This window comes from Hippocampus comes, unplaced genomic scaffold, assembly GCF_001891065.2.
Source record: "Hippocampus comes isolate QL1 unplaced genomic scaffold, H_comes_QL1_v1.1 scaffold107, whole genome shotgun sequence".
NCBI classification, from domain to species: domain Eukaryota; kingdom Metazoa; phylum Chordata; class Actinopteri; order Syngnathiformes; family Syngnathidae; genus Hippocampus; species Hippocampus comes.
The window spans coordinates 318,467-336,946 of NW_017804846.1; the positions used below are offsets into that span (position 1 = coordinate 318,467).

The following is an 18,480-nucleotide window of genomic DNA, read 5'->3' on the forward strand; positions in this document are numbered from 1 at the left end:
ATGGGTACCAAGGGGCCCAAAGAGGGCCAAGAAGACATTCCCCACACCATTACATCCCCACCACCAGCCTGAACTGTTGATACAAGGCAGGATGGATCCATGCTTTCATGTTGTTGACGCCAAATTCTGACCCTACCATCCGAATGTCGCAGCAGAAATCGAGACTCATCAGACCAGGCAACGTTTTTCCAATCTTCTATTGTCCAATTTCGATGAGCTTGTGCAAATTGTAGCCTCAGTTTCCTGTTCTTAGCTGAAAGGAGCGGTACCCGGCGTGGTCTTCTGCTGCTGTAGCCCATCTGCCTCAAAGTTCGACGTACTGTGCGTTCAGAGATGCTCTTCTGCCTACCTTGGTTGTAACGGGTGGTTATTTGAGTCACTGTTGCCTTTCTATCAGCTCGAACCAGTCTGGCCATTCTCCTCTGACCTCTGGCATCAACAAGGCATTTCCACAGAACTGCCGCTCACTGGATATTTTTTCTTTTTCGGACCATTCTCTGTAAACCTTAGAGATGGTTGTGCGTGAAAATCCCAGTAGATCAGCAGTTTCTGAAATACTCAGACCAGCCCTTCTGGCACCAACAACCATGCCACGTTCAAAGCCACTCAAATCACCTTTCTTGTGCTTGGTTTGAACTGCAGGAGATTGTCTTGACCATGTCTACATGCACTGAGTTGCCGCCATGTGATTGGTTGATTAGAAAAAAGTGTTAACGAGCAGTTGGACAGCTATACCTAATAAAGTGGCCGGTGAGTGTAGATTTATACATCTATATAGCTATATACTGTGCTGTGAAAAAAGTATTTGCCCCTTTCTGATTTCTGTGTTCTAATTATTATTCATCACACAAGGTTTCAGTCCATCAAACCAATGTTATTATCACACAGAGACTACTCAAGGAAAATGCAGTTTCTAATGATGATTTTATTTACCAAGGGGGTTAAAAAAAATTTAAACCTATCTGGCTCATGTGAAAAAGTAAGTGTTATTTCAGAAAGTAACTCACTAATGGCACTTTAGGGAAAGCTGAGTTCAATTTCATAAGCAACACACTAGCACCACATTGGTTGAATGAAGAAATCACTTCAACAGAATCTGTGAGACACATAGGCTACAAGATCTCAAGAAACAAAGCCATGATCCAAATAAATTCAAGAAGAAATTCGAAAAAAAAAAGTGATTGAAATCTATCAGTCTGGAAAAGGTGACAAAGCCATTTCCAAGACTCTGGGGCTTCAGCAAACCACTGTCAAAGACATTATCCACAAATAGATAAAACTGGAAACAGTGGCAAACATTCCCAGGAATGGTCGACCAGCTAAAATTACTCCAAGAGTGCGACGGCGACTCATCCAGGAGGTTGCAAAAGAACCTGGAACAACATTCATAGAACTCTAGACCTCGCTGGCCTCAGGTCAGGTCATTGTTCACAACTCTACTATCAGAAAGACACTCTTCGATCATGCAGCAGGGCAATGATCCAAAACACACCAGCAAGTCCCCCTCTGAATGGCATTAAAAAAAAAAAAAAAACGTTTTGCAGTGGCCAAGTCAAATTCTGGATTTGAATGTAACTGAGATGTTGTGGTGTTACCTTAACAAACAGTTCATGCTCGAAAACCCTCCAATATGGCGGAATAGAAGCAATTCTGCAAAGAAGAGTGGGCCAAAATGACTCCACATCGTTGTGAATGACTCATCACCACCTCGCAAATGCTGGATTTCAGTTTTTGCTGCCAAGGGCGGTACACCCCATTAGGAGGTTCAGGTCGCAATTACTTTTTCACATCGGGAAAGGTGGATTTGGATTTTTTTTTGTGCCTTAATAAATGAAATTGCCATTTAGAAACTGCATATTGTATTTCCTTGGGTTGTCTCTGTGTGATATTAATAAACCTGTGTGTCTGTGATAAAAATGCAAAGAACACAGATATCAGGAAGGGGGAAATACACTCTCTCGCACTCTCTCTCTCTCTCTCAAAAAAAATAAAAACTCTGCATTACAACACTTTATGAACAAACGAACGCCCACGTATCTTCCCACCAGACCGAAAGCCTCCAGGCAACCCAAAGTTAAAAAGACTTTCGCCACTCAGCTTTGTTTAATACAGAGCTCCCATTCAACTTCAATAAAAAATCCAGCATAACACAAAGAGGGGAAAAACATTAGTATATGACACACTTGAAGTGAAGTGATTGCAACCGAGGCCATCTTCGCTTTGAAGCCTGTGTAGTTGGTGCACAGACACTTGAACCGTGGGCACAGAACACTGTCATCAAGCTGGGGGGTGGTTCCTTATTTTACCGATATGACCTTCACAGATCAGCCATCATTCCTCCCACCGGCAATGGCTAGAATTTTCCAACTGTACCACAGAGAGATGCAGAATCGCAAAACTGGTGTAATACATTATGAAAAGTAGCTTGTGGCTTTTAAGAGAACTCAACATAATACTCCCAAAGATGGTTCAGCGCAGAGTCCAAGTTCTAAGTGACACTCCTCTGGGTAATAGGAAACGCTGATTGACTAGTGGGCTGTTAGATAGGTTTAATAGTGTGGTTGTCAACAATAACAGCTTGGCCTATTTTTTTGCCTCTGAGACAGTGAGAGAGCGCTGCTAAAGATGGCATTAAAGCCACTCGTCCTCATCCACATCCGCCCACTCCCAAAAAGAGCGCACATATTGTTTTCCAACACTGCAAAAAAAGCGTTTGACTTGATTGGACCTGATTTATAAAATGTTCACCTTCCAAATAAGACAATGTGTGGGATGTAAGAGTACATGTATTCTATTCAGATGTTTCTGTATGTATTTAGCCATACAGAGTCCCCACACAGTAAGGGATGGTTAATATATTACAACAAGGTAACAAACATCCCATTATACTCCTAATAGGCACCACTCAAAATACATTAACACACAAATGACAGCACAAACGTCCGCCATTTATTTTATCGTTGGAGTATGTCTACAATTTTGTAAGGAGTCAAATCTGGTGATTGACTGGAAAGGAAAAAAAACATCTCAAAAGAAGGTCAGCATTTAAACATTCAGCTGGACCATAAATTCTTAGAGCCACCCATCAACACATCAGTGCAGTAGAAACAGTGCAAATCCGAAAGGAATTGCACTTGGGCGCACAGGGGTGGCTCCTTTCGACAATCCAAAATAGTATACGCTTCAATCGGAATATCTAGGCGGCATCTGGCCTGCACATGTTCTGTCAATGCGCAGTGACATTTTCTTTTACATATTTGAAAATGGCGGTTTCCCACCAGAATTAGTTTGTGATGGGAGAGCTTGCATTAAAATACATGAAACATGTTTTATTATGCTATTGCTTTAAAGCAAGTGTAATAACAACCACAACTGCTCTGCTAAATAGACGACTCAAGTCCATCTTAATAAATTGTCCTTCAGTAATTTTACCCCGGAAACCACCTCATCTGTGATAATAGTAATTAATCTAATAGAAAGGAGGGGCAATATCTGAACAAAATCTGAAATAAAAACAAACAAAAAATGAAGGCCTGTTTAACTTAAATAAGATATGTACTGTGCAACAATTTGGAACATACTGCATTTCCACAAATAAAGTTCTTGAAGAATTGAACAAAGTTTAGTGCAACCAAAATGCCACCAGAAACCTGACATATTGCTACATTTTGCAATATTTGCAGAGCTCCCGCAAACACACACAAGTGCACAGTTTGGTACATTGCTTGACGTTTCTTGACATCTCTGCTGCAGTCCAATGCTACTTTCTGACTCACTGTAGCGCGCCATTACTTTGCCCTCGGCTTTCAGGAGCCACCTACACCCGTCGCAGATAGTGACTGGCACACATGCACACACCGTTACAGTATATACATCTTGTATCGTGTCTTGTTTGTGTGTGGGCGTTTGTGTTGTGTGCATGTGATAGCCCAGTCCAGAAGGCCTGTAAAATATGCACAGCAGTCCTATGCATAATACATGCCTACAGCAGGAGAAAAGAACTTGTGAGCTGAGTAGATTTCCACCTCTCCATCTCTCCCCTTTGCCCCTTCCTTCCTCCGCTGTGCTTACTGCTTTCTCTATTACTTGTTCATTGTTGTTGATCACGTTTTGAATAACAACTGTCTGTCAGGCTCATTTGCAGGTCACAAAGTATGATAGTAAAAGGGATTGGTAGCTTGAGCGATAGGGACAAAAATCTAAGGAAAGGCATATTTTTGGCAGAAGCATGAGGGACATAGGCTATGCGAAGAGGAATGCTGTTTCGTTTTCTTCATTAGATGAAAGGAACGGGCTCACTGAATTCAAGATTGACTGCAGCACCAGACCACAAGGTGTTGCTGGTGGAACATAGATTTATTTTTACAGTATAGGAGGGAAGGGTAACTTTTTCCAAAAAATCAAATCATTCAAAATGTTAATATTTTTGAGGCACTATGTTTGTCCTGCAGATCACTCAAATCTGAAAAAAAATTATGAGGCCTTCTCGTGTTGTGGCATAGGCCTTCCTCGTGTGACGCCGAGTTTGTACGCCGAGTGCTGAGGAGGGTAAATGGTGGAGGGCACACTGTTGTGTGAGTGAGATAACAGAGGCAAAATAGTCCCCAAGTCTATCTGTGGACAAGAATGATGAACACTTGTCTGAACTAGAGATAAAAAATCATTCTTTCTGATATCGGCAGTGATTGGGGGGGGGGGAGCAGTTGTGTGAAAGAAGACGAGCAAGATGGCTATCACATCTTCGAACTGACCACTTTACACCATCCTCTACAAGAACCGACAGTCTTCCTGAAAAGACCGGCATTGATTAACTTCCACAGTGAATGTATGCAGATGTAGTTGCCAGTGTCCCGTCCTAAGCTATATAGTGTGTTGGAGGAGCTGCATCAGAGAAGCGAAACGCACATGGCCCCACAGGATCATCTGGAATCCACGTTCAGAGGGCAGACGACAGCTGCAGTGCATAGAAGCTGCAGTGGAGCAAACGTTTCTTTAACGTTCTTAACTGCAGTCCACGCTCAACAATGCCACTCATCCACGGCACACTGCCATCACACAGCAGAGGAGTACTCTCAGTGATTGAGTACTGTCACAAAAATTGACAACTCCAAAAAAATGATTTCCTCCCACCAAGCCATTAGATTCCATAACACCACCGTAGGCAAAGGGGGACGAGATAGGAGATAGCTGACATGTTAGTGAACCACACGTCATCCACCCAGCTTCTCTTTGCCTGTCTCGCCTTTCTAGCTACTGATATGCACCTTCTTTGTTGCACAGAACGCCCACCCATCAAACCCATCCATTTTGAATGCCATTTATTCTGTTGAGTAGGGGTGGAACAAAAAAAAAAAATCTGAACCGAAAAATCTCATCTCATCTTTTTGATTTAAAAGAGTGCTTCGAATCGAACAGAATTGAATCGTTTCACTTTGAAATATATTGAGATATTTATTGGATCAAAATTTTTTGGAGATATATATCACACTCCTGATATGTTCATTCAAATGTATGTAAAAGGACAACAGACAAGTCACCCCCTCGATCTGAGCCATACCAAATCTAATCGAATCGCAATATTCTGAGTCAAACTGAATCGTTCACTTCAAAATCTTTTTAAAAACCATCCTTGAATCGTTTCACACAATAGATATCAAAAAACATATCGTCTTGTCTTTTGTAGAAAGCTGCACATCGCTACTGTTCAGGGTCGCGGGTGCTTGAGCCAGATGATTTTGGGTGAAAGGCCATAAATGTCAATAAATAAATGTCTCGGTAATACATAATCAGAATGCAAAAAAACTCAAACTGTCTTCTCTCGGAGTTCAAAGTGAAGTTGGCAGTGGCATTATAGCGATGGCGAACACAGCTTTACTAAGACTGGGAGGCAGTGCGGGGCAAGTTACGCCACAATTGGTGAAAGGATTCTGGTTGCTTGGGCTAACGTGTCAGCTTGCACTGTTGTTCAAGCTTTCGTAAAAGCCGGCATTATTTCTGTTGAGCCACACAACAATGAGACTGACTCTGACAATGATGCGAGGGAACCTGGCGTGTTTGATGGAGAACTCGCCTAGTTGCTCATTTCGGATAGGATGAGGAATTTGATGGATCTGTGAATGAGGACTGATCAAAAATAAGGTGAGTATACCGAACTCTGTTGTGTTACCTCTGCCTTTTTAAAAACATAAGTTAGCGTGCATGCATGATACCGTATTTTTTAAGATTGCTCATGTTTTACCATGCCTGCGCCCAATAATACAGGGCGCCTTGTGTATGCGTTTATTGCAAAAAAGGCAGCCGTAACTGAGCCTGCACCTTTTAATACGGTGTACAGTATGGTCATGAAAATACGGTAGTTTTTCTGTTGGCTACTAATTGAATAAGACAGGTCATTTGCTGGTCTTAGCACAGAATGAATGGTAACTGTGTTGGATCATATTTACTGGAGGATTTATTCTTTCATTTGAAATTGCATTTACAAAGAAATATGTGAGCTCTCAAACTCATCCCAACTGCTGGTTACCATATGAGCTAGCTGGCTCGCTCCACAGTCGCAACTTGTAAGGGAATATTTCACAAATTCTGCATACACATGAGTGTACAGGTGTGTGTGTGTATGTAGGTGTGAAATTGAGGGATTGAAGCTAACTCTTCTCTTTACCTTTCACTTGTAACAAACACCGGTCATGCAGAAAGGTTTGAAAATCTTTATGAAACTGGGTAAACTAATTTCCCTCACAGGATGAAATCAGTATTTGGTTCCATCTTATCTATCTTATCCGTCCATCCCAGCAGCATGGTGCAAAATTCTGCCTCAGTTCATGTGCTTTGGATTTGAATTATGGGTGCTTCCTCCAGCATTCCCAAACCATGCATTTTAAACAATACCAATATGTAAAAACACCGATCTTTCTTCTGTACATTTTTAAACATATTTGGTTTTGGAGTAATCTAAAAGTAATTAAAAGTTTTCATAACGGTATTTTTTTAACACGTAACGAGTACGTGGATCGGAATACAAATTTTAAAGTAACCCTTGAAATCCTGGTCGCCAGTCATTTGCAGAACACATCTCGAGATGACCAATAATTCACACTCACATTCACATTGTCACTGAGTGGGAAATGAAACCATGCTGCCTGTACACAAGTCAGACGAATGTACTACGACACCATCAGTGATCACAGTACATTTACAAAGCTAAAATATAATCCACAATCAATATTTTCACTTGCTTTTCCTGTTTGTTGCTCGAACTACTCCCCCAAAAATTCTACAATGAATTACAGCGTTCATTAAAAGGAGAATGAGGTTCATTTGGTGGAAGCAAATAGCAGCGAGTGAATTTCCCATAGCTTTTGTCATGTCATTCTTTTTTTTAAGAAAACAAAATACCGGTACTGTATTTGGCGAACACTGCATCAACAAACTTACAAACTTACAATGAGCTGTTTGAGACCCAGGAAAGATTGTTCCACAGAGTTGGCAGTGAGAACTTGTCGCTTCATGGCCGCCTGCTCTCCCAAGAATCGAACCATTAAATCTTTTACAGCATCACCCTGTGACAAAATAAAACAAAACTATTATAGCTTATTGCATATCATTGTTGGTTTGTTATCCGAATTAAGTTAAATGTGGCAAGGGAGTTTTGTTGCAAATTATTAGACTTTGGCTAGGTCATATTTTAAAATAACACAATGAGAATATTTCAGTTATAAAAATTCAGAATAAGTACTGCCATTTTATCAACAAATTATTCCATTCAAGCAACAACAGAGAGCCCTTGTAAAAAGCTCTGCACATAGGACACTGAGGTATGTGTTCAGGGCTGCAACAACAAACCTATATTTTCGAAGAAAAAAAAAATCAATGTACCGTATTCAGGTGTTGGCAACAAATTTCATGATCAATTTGTTGTGTTGCGCGAGTTTTATGTCGATCAGCGGCTGCGTCACACTTTTATTATTTCAGTTGCGTTACGTCAGGCGTATCTGAGCGCGCATGAGTTGAGACGTAGTTGCACACTGTTAATACAGAAGCCCAGCAATGAAGTCACTATAGATTAGAATCAGAACACAGACAGGGAGTGAACAGTACACTTTCCACAGAAATCTGTCTGGAACTGCGCTAACGTGGAGTGCAACCATCTATGAACAGCAAATTAGTCGATCAATTAATAAAAGTGTCTAGAGTGAAAATACTCGCACGTGGAAGAGCGACACTGTAGGCCAGGGGTCCCCAAACTACGGCCCGCGGGCCGGATCCGGCCCGCCTCCGCATTTGGTCCGGCCCCCTGAAAATACCACAGAGTATTTTGATTTATTTTTCATCGATGTGGATTTGTCTTTGATCATAAAGTTGGGCTTTTGCAATAAAATGTTCCTTAGTTCTGAACCGTTTTCATTATTAACTATTAATTAGTAACTATTTCATAAACACAGATACAATAAGGTGACATTTGGTGCATCTTTCTGTGCCGTTATCTGGCAACGCCAGAAAAAAAAATCTAGAGTGAAAATACTCGCACGTGGAAGAGCGACACTGTAGGGTATCCGATAGGATTGCAAGACAAATTATCACCTTCCATTCAAAGACTGTTCTCCCCCCAGAGTGTGAACAAACACTTCTGCAAATCAGAGGCATAAACGTTCTTTCTTCAAATTATTTATTTGTCACTCACAACAGGAGTTTACTGTAAAACTGAGCGTAAGAGGTAAAATAAAGACTCAACTACCTAAATGCTGTCATACAGTAAAACTCAGGTAAGCTAATTATAATTAGCACCGATGTTAAGGAAAAATAATCTCATTCTTTAAATATGTGTAAATAAGGCATATTCACAGATATTGTAGAGCATGTATTTCAATGTCCATGGCCTATTGTAAAGGTTTTTGATTTCATTTTTTGATTTTTTTTTTTTTTTTAGTTTAAAAAAAAATAAAAATTTTGAGTCAAATTATTTAAGAGCTCTTCACAAACTATGCTGTTGATGCACTTCTCCACCATATCAATTTGAAATAATTTCCTTTTTTTTTTTGTTTTTTTTAAATAAATTTTTGTACAACTTTAATTGACTATTTAAAGAATCAGTCGTTGCAGCCCTGTATTTGATAATTGCATTTTACAATGAACTTGTTGGTAGGGCTGCATATCACTTGTGGTAAGAAGCTAAATGTTACGAGTGTAATACAATGAAAAAGAGGCAATGAAGATTTTTTTTTTTTTTTTTACTTTCTTGTAAATTGTTTGTCTTACCTGAAGGTTGTCAAACTTGAGACCCGGCATGGTGAGTCTGTTACTCTCGGAATATGCCGAGCTATACTGCTGTGTGGCCGTGGAGAGCAATGACTTCCTTGTCTCCTCAGATGGCAGCCAGGCATCATGGCGTCTATCCACCTCGCTCAGACTCAGCGCCGTTGCAAATGCGTCATCACTTCCTGAGAACACAGCCTGGAGTTGGCTGAAAGGCTGCAGCTGAGTCACTGGAGTAGAGGCAGGTGATTGAATTGGTGATGGTAACATTTGGGATGGATGAGGCTGAGGCTTGGCTGTGGACTCGGGAGGGGCAGAACTATATCCTGAATGAGGAGAGGGGGCACCTGGGGAGGTGCAGGACGATGAGGTAGAAGAGAGATGCTGGGGGTTTGAGGCCATTGGTGTTGCAGTTGGGCTTGACGGGATCTCTGCATTTGGGTTGGACACTGAGATGAAGGAGGAGGGGGCCATGAAGGAATCAAAAAAGTCAGATGCTGGATTGCCTTGTCCGTTGTCAGTGAAGAATTTGCTGAGGCTCGGGCTGGGCTGGCATACAAGTGGAATGGTCGACTTGCTGGGGGTTACCGCTTCATCACTTCCCCCTGTAGTCCCAATACTAAAACTGGGGGACTTGATGAGGGTGGGCTGGAAGCCGTCAGGTATCAGTGAATTTGGCTGCTTGCTCTGGCTGAATATAGTGCACACTGGCACAGGCTCATCTTTGAGATGTGTCCCTTTATCCAACACTGGTTCCTCACTTTTAAGACCAGATGGAATCTTTGTGTCGGCGGGAGATGAATGGGCATGCTCTCTTTCTTTTGTCTCATCCATAGTCTCCTCTTTTTTCTCTGAATATTCTTTCTGCTGCACATCTGAAACTTCAGTCACAGTCATAATATGTATGCACTCAGTTTGTTCCTCAGTGTCACATGATGTGAATCTTTCATTCACCTCATCAACAACACTATCGAGGAATGAATCAATTGGAGCAACGTCATCCTCCTCACTGTTATTCGGTGAATCAGAGATAATGACACTTTCCATCATTTGGTCATTGAGCTTGTCCATCAGGCTTTCTGATGGTGAAGCACTGCTGTCTCCTTGGGGTGTCGCAAAACCTCCCCCAAGGTCGATGCTTTCTTCTTGTGGCAGGATATCATTTCTGGTAGGAGTCTGAGTACTGTGCGTTGACGCTGGAGGCTCTGGGCATGGAGTCTCCTGGGTGACATCCTCAACCGTGATGTCCAAAGTGACTGGCCGCTGGGCGGGAGCCTCCTCACTCTCCATTTACTGCTTATCAAATCTTAAACCATAGTAAAATAAATATGTAAGTACTGTAATTAAAATAAATGGGCGAAGAAAACATTTGAACGCGAATAATAATAACAAAAACAACAAACTACAAATCATACATTCAAATTCCACAGGGTTAGCATTGACAGCAATTTACATAGTCATCTTTCTCATAAAAGCAACACTGTAACTGAGATCTAGTAACGTGTAGAGTACTTCTCATGCAAGAAACGTGAGTGTAACCAAGGAGTCGCTCATGCATGAATGTAATTTAGCTATTTTGCTAACGTTTCCTCTACCGGTAAGAGACGCAGCTGTTCCAAGAAGTCCAATAAATGCTTCAGGAATAGTCGCAAGCGGTTATAAAGGCATATCATAGTCCCAAGTGATCTATGCAGAATTCTAATAACAGAAACAAAACGGCACAGTATGAATACAAGACAGGTATAATTTCTTACCTCTCACAGGCTCAAACATACAACATTAATGCGCACGCGCGGTTTCCAATGCTACCCGGAAGTTTTTCTACGGCAAGTCAAAGTTGCCAAATGTTATGTCTAAAACGTACAAGGTATTCTGGAGTAGGTTTACGTACTTTTCCAAACGTCTTCACCGTTAAATGAACATGGTTACGCATTCTTTGCGCTAAACTAATTGATTGTGGGTTTTTTTTTTTTTTTTTTTGTAATCGCGGAAGTGGCGGAATCATTCTAAACTGCCTTGTTTACTAGTCAATCGTGTTTTTGTATAATTTAACCCTACCCACTTAAGCAGTACCCTGATAATGGAAGACGACGCACCCGTTATTTATGGTCTCGAATTCCAGGTATGCAGTGATACAGATGTACAGTGATATTAGTGTTGTATTTACCTTGCTAAAAATATCGTTTAAATGTTTCATGTTCCATTTTATCCGTACACTTTTTAGGTAAATGTGTATATATATTTTTCCAATGTCTTTGGTTTGCTGTCATGTATCAAAGCAGCAATTTTGCAGCAGGTTACATTTGTAAATGTTTTGCAGGCACGATCACTGACTGCGCAGACAGCTGAAACTGATGCTATTCGTTTCCTCGTGGGCACGCAATCTCTGAAATTTGACAACCAGGTGAGACAACAGACGTGGTCAAGCCACACAATGATTTAAATTGCAAAATGCGCATGAATACTCGCATATAATTGTGATGTGTAATTAAACATTACGTTTCCTCCCTGTGTGAAGTTTGCATGTTCTCCCCGTGTCTGCGTGCGTATTCTCCGGGCACTCCGGTTTCCTCCCACATTTTAAAAACATGCGTGGCAGGTTGATGGAACACTCTAAAATTTAGAGTCTAAATTGTCCCTGGTGTGAGTATGAGCTTGGATGGGTGTTCGTCTATGTGTGCCCTGCGATTGGCTGGCAACCAGTTCAGGGTGTACCTCGCCTACCGCCCGAAGACAGCTGGGATAGGCTCCAGCACGCCCTTTGAGACCCTTGTGAGGATAAGCGGATGGATGGATGGATGGATGGTATGGTAACAGTGTTGTTTTTTACAGTTATTTTATTTTCGCAAAGTAATCTATTGGACGAAAATGCTTTTTAGTTCCATTTTAGTAAAATATATGTGATCAAGTAAAAAAAGATTCCTGTCTTGTTTTAGCCGACGGAAACTTCACAGATTGTTAGAAATGTTGCAAGTTGAATATTAATTGAAAAGGTTCTAGTCTAATTGTAGTCAACGAAAACTCAAAAAGATTTTAGCCTGTTTTTGTCACATCCATCCATCCATTTTCTCATCCGCTTATCCTCACAAGGGTCGGGGGGCGTGCTTGAGCCTATCCCAACTGTCATCGGGCAGTCGGCAAAGTACACCCTGAACTGCTTGACATCCAATCGCAGGGCACAAATAGGCAAACCACCAATTAACATTAACAGTCACACCGAAGTCACATATAATTTAGAGTGTTCCATTAGCCTGTGATGCATTGTTTTTGGAATGTGGGAAGAAACTGGAGTACCTGGAGAAAACCCACGCGGGCACGGGGAGAACGTGCAAACGCCACACAGGAAGGCCAGAGCTCGGAATCGAACCCTGGACCTCTGTACTGTGGGACGTACATGCTAACCAGTTGTCCACCGTGCCACCCGTTTTAGTCACTTATCTTTATATATATTGAAAGTTGAATATTTATTGAACATTCGTTGAAAGTTGAATATTCATTGAAAGTCTGAGGGTATGGATACCTTGACTGCTTGCTGCTGCTAAACAAAAGATGTTTCCACCTTAGAAAGTTTTATAGGTTTTAGAGAACGTGAGATTCCATTTCATGAAAAATGGCATGGTCACATGATCTACCAGGTCAATTTCAAGGTCAAATTACTCTATATGTCAAACTAAAATATGAACCATTCTTTGAAAGGTTCCACTGGAATCAAAATCCACTTGCTTAAAATTTTCAGATTGTTTTTTTTGGGGGGAGCGGTGGGGGATTTGGCATGGAACAACCCACATAACATATTACAGTATGTGCATGGCTGCAGATGAGAAGCAATAAGGCAAATTTTCTTTCTACTACTGGAGATTTTGCAAGTGTTCAAGTTAAAATCAAGACATCTTGAAAAGAAACAAATCTATCCTTCAGCTGACTTCACCAAATACCACAAAATATCGGGGCTTTGAGTATTGGCCGTGCTTACACAGGAGCAAAACTTATATCACCAGTGTGATGTAATTATGGTCTCCGGCGCACATTGTATTTGTCATCTTGGTAATAAACAAATCACAAATTTACCAGTCGTCATAATTAACAATGACCTAGCCCTCCGCAGGGCTGTTATATTAATATGGTATATTAACATGAGTCACATTGATTTGTGGATTGCACATTTTTACGCCGATTACCAGCCATGGTGGTTGCCTTGCATTTTAATCTGAAATGCTCCCACACTTCTGCCATCTTCATCAAACGAAAAGCTTCACTTCCGGCTCTGACTTCCTGCACATCCAGACCCTACAAACGTAGACTTATGAAAATTGATCCAACATAAATATTTATTTCCCCAAAAAAGTTCAAATAATGACGCTGGACAACAAGCCAGAAATAATGCGAAGAAAACAAAAAGCGCTGCACAACGCAAGTCAAAATGTCAAGTTACTAAATTAAGCACAAATCTTCCATACAATTGCAGATTTGGAATCCTTGTTGAATTGGCTTTCCAACAATACACACTTTGTGAAGATTGACCCCTTAATTCTTGAGCTATAAGGGTTCAAAGGAAGGAAGCCATGCCCTTTGTGGCCAAAAAATGTCAAAATTCAGTGGGCCGTAGCTCCCAAATCCCTTTTCCAATTGACCTACATTTTGAGATTTAGTCTTGTGCCATCACCATCAACAAGTACACCATGATTTCCTGAAAATCAAAATCTGCTCAGTGAAACCCACTGAGTGATTTGTCATAGAACGACCCGGTAGAAGACTTTTATGTGTAAAAAAAAAAAGAATTCATTTCTAAGTGTATCAACCTTTTCAATGCCATTTGGAACCACACGTTGCTTTGTCAGTTACACATTCATAATGCTATGACAAATAACAGGACTTGAGCCAAGTGTGATTCTTGAAGGTACACAAAACTGCTACACGTCCACCCATTTGGTGTTTGAAATGATGGTTTCAAGTATTATTCATTGTTTGAATGTTCATGTGTTCTATTGTAGCGACTGTATGTTGATATGTGTGAATGAGAAGAAAGAAGAATTTGTGTGCATGCAGGCATGCATGCACATCTTGCATAGGTCATTACAGAGACAGATGAGAGAAACAGTTGGTGCTAAACGGGGGGAGAAATAATTAGCTCTCTGAGAAACAGAGAGGGATGACGGTGAGAGTGAGAAATGTCTGCCTAGAGAAAAATGAGCCTGTTTTCTGGCAGGCTTGAATGTGAAAATGGTTTGGCACCAAATGCGAACTTAACTCATTCCAAGTCTTGTACAGAAACAGTCAAAAATGATGCTTGTCAGAAACTGTGACAATGAGCACGATCTATGTAATTTCTTATCACACATTGTCAATAGCTGAAGATACAAATTCCTGACACTTCTTCGACTGAAACATTTCAGGAAAAAAAAGGTCAATGAGTTATGGTTTTATTTGAGAAGAAAGATCCAGGAGCAGACATGCAGCGAGAGGCAGGTTTACGGGATGCAGGCAAAATTTGAGCTGGATACAAGTTGTGTAATTTACGGACTACGAAGTGCACCTGATTAAAATCCCCAACTTATAAACGTAGCTCTAAAAACAAGTGTAAACATATATCGGCCTATATTTTAGCTGTAGGTCATCAGGTGAATAACATGGGATATTTGTAAAAAAAAAGCAGTCACACAGATTTTTTTTTTTAGACAACTGAAATGCTTTTCTCCCAATGTAGAGTGCAGCTAGTTATACAGTAGCCCTCACAGCAACATTCTCAGTCGCTTTTGTTATTGCACGAGGCAAATTTGCTGACAAGCTTGTGCAATATTCTTCATCAAAGATCAATACAGCCTTTGGAAATCTGTTTATAAACCTTTCCTCTTCTGGTTGCCTGACCGTGGTTGGGGGACACAGGGGGGGATTTCGTTGTAGGCCTGAGTGGCTGTCCTCTGGGGATAATGCCCATCGTCTGTGGCTAATGATAATGGGAGTCCGGTAGCCAAACAAACAACAGATAGGGGTTCACACTGCAGAGATGGTTGCATTTATGGCACTCGTTCCCTCTGCTCATTAAACTCAACTCATGATGCAACTTTTTGCTCTCAATTGCTTCTACACAGCTTTGCACCGCTTCTCTCTCTCTCACACACACACACACACACACACACACACACACACACACACACACACACACACACACACACACACACACACACACACACAAAAACAAACAAACAAAAACACACACATTTGCGCTTTCTCAGGCAGCCCGTCTCTCCCTCACGCATGTGCGCTCACCTACACATTCGTCACACACCAAGCCCGATATCACACCCAAGCACATCACAATGCCCGTAACATATTGGTAATAGTGGATTTTGGCACTGCTCCACACTGTCAGGATCCACTGGCAAACCTCAGCAATATTTGTTCTTGTAAGCGTTACTCTGACGCTTGGGTAACATAATGTCTCTGTTATTTTTGTCATGACAAATTTATGCCATGCCATTATTTTAATAATGTGTGTATGTGTTTTTAAACACAATATGCTCAGTATAGCTGGGCGTATATATATATATATATATATATATGGTATATACACACACACATAGTGAGAGAGAGAGAAGAGACAGAGAGAGAGGGAGAAATTCATTTCCTACTCAAATGGGGTACACAATACACACACATACAGGAATGCAAGGAGAGATTCAGAGTGAAACAAATGCAAGCATCAACACAAACAAGATGGATCATTAAGTTGTGCTTTGGTTCGAGCCGGAGGACCCTAGAGTAGATCTGACCACTTGAGCTGAAGTGGTGGGGACTGTGCTTTGCTCAAGTCCAGCTCTGCAGTAGCCAGCAAACTGACCAGCAACAACTCGTGCTCTCCAACAATTGTTGCCATTTTTACAATTTTGTCCGTAATTGGACTTGAACCAGTGACGCATTCCAAGTTCTTTACAGACTCAATCAAACAAGAGAGTGTTCCCCGATTTCCAGTAAGGTGGAACATTCCTGAAAATAGATCAACACACAGTTGGATGAGAATGAGGTGGAAGTTTTACTGCATTGCCTGAAGCACCTTTGTTTGCAGAGAATATTTCTACACAACGTTAAACGGGGCATGTAACACATGACTAAGTTGCTCTGTATTGAGTGAACATCCACACGTGTGGGCTCACCTGTTCTATGAATTAGACACACAGCGTACCTGTGTACAATTCCCCGATTAGGGTCATGAGACATGGAACGTGGGGCTTCATGAAATAAACAAGAACCATATTTAAAAAAATGAAATGAGAGCATCACAACATCCTTGCATATTCCAATATGTTTTAAGAATGTGTGTCTTGAATTATGAGCGTAATTTAAGAGTGAACAACAGCTGAGGATCCCAATTAGAACATACCCACAAGCCTTTGTCATAAGTTGTGCTGTATGCTTGATTCATGGAAATCATTGTATTCGCCACGTTTTGCAGGTTTACTGCCCAGAAATAATTTGCTTAGTTGGGCTGAGTTTGAACTAAGAGTAAGAAAAATGTTTTTTCGATTGGCATTTCAGCCCGGAGAGCTCCTTCTGTATCCATAAGCCTTCTGGCCTCTCCACCTCCCATTAGGCATAATGCAGGGTGGAAATGTCTCTCTTAACTCACACAGCACCTCTCAAATCCCTCGGAGACCAATAGCTAGAATGACAGATCGGAGTGTGTGTCGGCATGGCATTTAAGGCCGCTAATGAGATAAAGTGCCCAAGCTTGGCACCTCTCACCCGCATTCCACTCCTCCGTACCGCTTACTGTCATCTTGTGCAGCTAAAGAGCTTTAGAACAGAGGCCCCTGAAGTGGGGTCCACAAGCCAGCTTGGTTTTATCCCTCCCTTACCTCCCCTTCCCTCCTCCCTTCTCTACCTCTCACTGCCGCCTTTCCAGCACATAATTAAAAGCGCTGGGCCGGGTGCCCAAGTGGTTCAAAGTTATGAGTCACTCCCCGGGCCTGGAAGAGTGAGGCATAAATCACCTAGGGGGAGGGACTGTTGGAGGTTCTCTCTCCCCTCACACCTGGGTTTATTTGGGAGGACCCTATTACTGGGCCCTCCAATTACCCCGTTCCGTCAGTCTGAATTTATTTGCACCGCTCCCCCAGCACCATTAAATTACAACTTTGCGTAATTTTTATTTTCTGCTTGATGCAGTCCAACCCAAGGTTAATAGCTGCCTTGCTGACTTTGAGGTGGCTGAGGGACTCTGACGCGATGATGCTCTACCCTTCCTCTTCTTAATGCCCCTTTCTTTCTTCCTGTTGTTAAGCCTGTAAATGGCAAACAGGCAAGATGAGTGGGAGTTACTGTCCAGGGCATCCCTTTTTACAGTGCTCTGAGACATTGCAAGTGTATCTCCAATTGGGGATACCGCCTTCAGTTGTCTGAGCAACAGGAGAGAACCTCACTTTTTACCGCATTGTGGGCCCTGAACTGAATTCAACTTGGGGACCATGTTGAATAGATCACAACCGGTAATGAAAGTCCCTCAGTAAAATATGAAGGTTATAAAATAAAAGTTTAGCTTGTTGGACTTTAGATAGCTGTTGATTGTTTTTAACATCAGCCAAGGCCTAAGTAAAATAATGGGGTCAAGGACCTGCCTTCTAACATGCACCAATATTAATAATATACCAGTAGTTGAAGGGTTGGATCCCCTATAAATCTTTACTGGCCTGATTTAACTGCAGGGATGTACAAGTGTACTCTTGGCCCCAACTATAAAGTTGCAGTATTGAAAACCTGACTGACATGTTACTGGCGCCAACCTTGGGTTAACTGCACCACTGTGGTTAGTAACCCAATGTATGGAGCAAAATGGATGGGAAACCAAACCGGTAACTATATACTGTTCAAAACTGGACTGCATATTTTTAATTTTTCATTATTTTGAAACATCATCTCAATATTAAGTGAGAATAAATTAAGCAATTGTATAAATGTGAACATGATAGCGGGAGTCCTATCATGAGCAGCCTATGTGAACACTAAACAGATATCCCGCAGTGTGAGTGACTCGTGCCAACGTATAACACAATGGGTTAAGTACTACAATTTCAACTATATATATATATACTTTAGATATTATTTATATATACTGTACCTGTATACTATATATATATATATATATATATATATACTTTATATATAAAAGCCTGGATCTGCTCTTATAACACCATTTTTTGGGTGGGGCAACTGGCTTTTTCTCCTCCCACCGCA

At 41.3% G+C, this 18,480-nt stretch overlaps 2 protein-coding genes across 3 annotated transcripts in view; one reads left to right on the plus strand and one right to left on the minus strand.

Annotated features, from left to right (window-relative positions):
* trappc12 (trafficking protein particle complex subunit 12) overlaps nucleotides 1-11,087 on the minus strand; it is a 26,706-nt gene extending 15,619 nt beyond the window's left edge. The window contains exons 1-3 of one of the 2 annotated variants that reach the window (XM_019876552.1): nucleotides 11,007-11,087; nucleotides 9,256-10,558; nucleotides 7,443-7,559 (exon numbers count right to left, since the gene is read on the minus strand). In XM_019876552.1, coding sequence (XP_019732111.1) covers nucleotides 7,443-7,559; nucleotides 9,256-10,542 — 1,404 coding nt within the window. In that variant the 5' untranslated portion in view covers nucleotides 10,543-10,558; nucleotides 11,007-11,087. Of the gene's footprint in view, nucleotides 1-7,442; nucleotides 7,560-9,255; nucleotides 10,559-10,847; nucleotides 10,963-11,006 lie in introns of those variants that run through there. The other variant, XM_019876561.1, reaches the window with a different exon arrangement.
* A 127-nt stretch (nucleotides 11,088-11,214) lies between these two features.
* eipr1 (EARP complex and GARP complex interacting protein 1) overlaps nucleotides 11,215-18,480 on the plus strand; it is a 41,793-nt gene continuing 34,527 nt past the window's right edge. Inside the window, exons 1-2 of the mRNA XM_019876571.1 lie at nucleotides 11,215-11,374; nucleotides 11,573-11,656. Coding sequence (XP_019732130.1) covers nucleotides 11,333-11,374; nucleotides 11,573-11,656 — 126 coding nt within the window. The 5' untranslated portion in view covers nucleotides 11,215-11,332. The remainder of the gene's footprint in view (nucleotides 11,375-11,572; nucleotides 11,657-18,480) is intronic.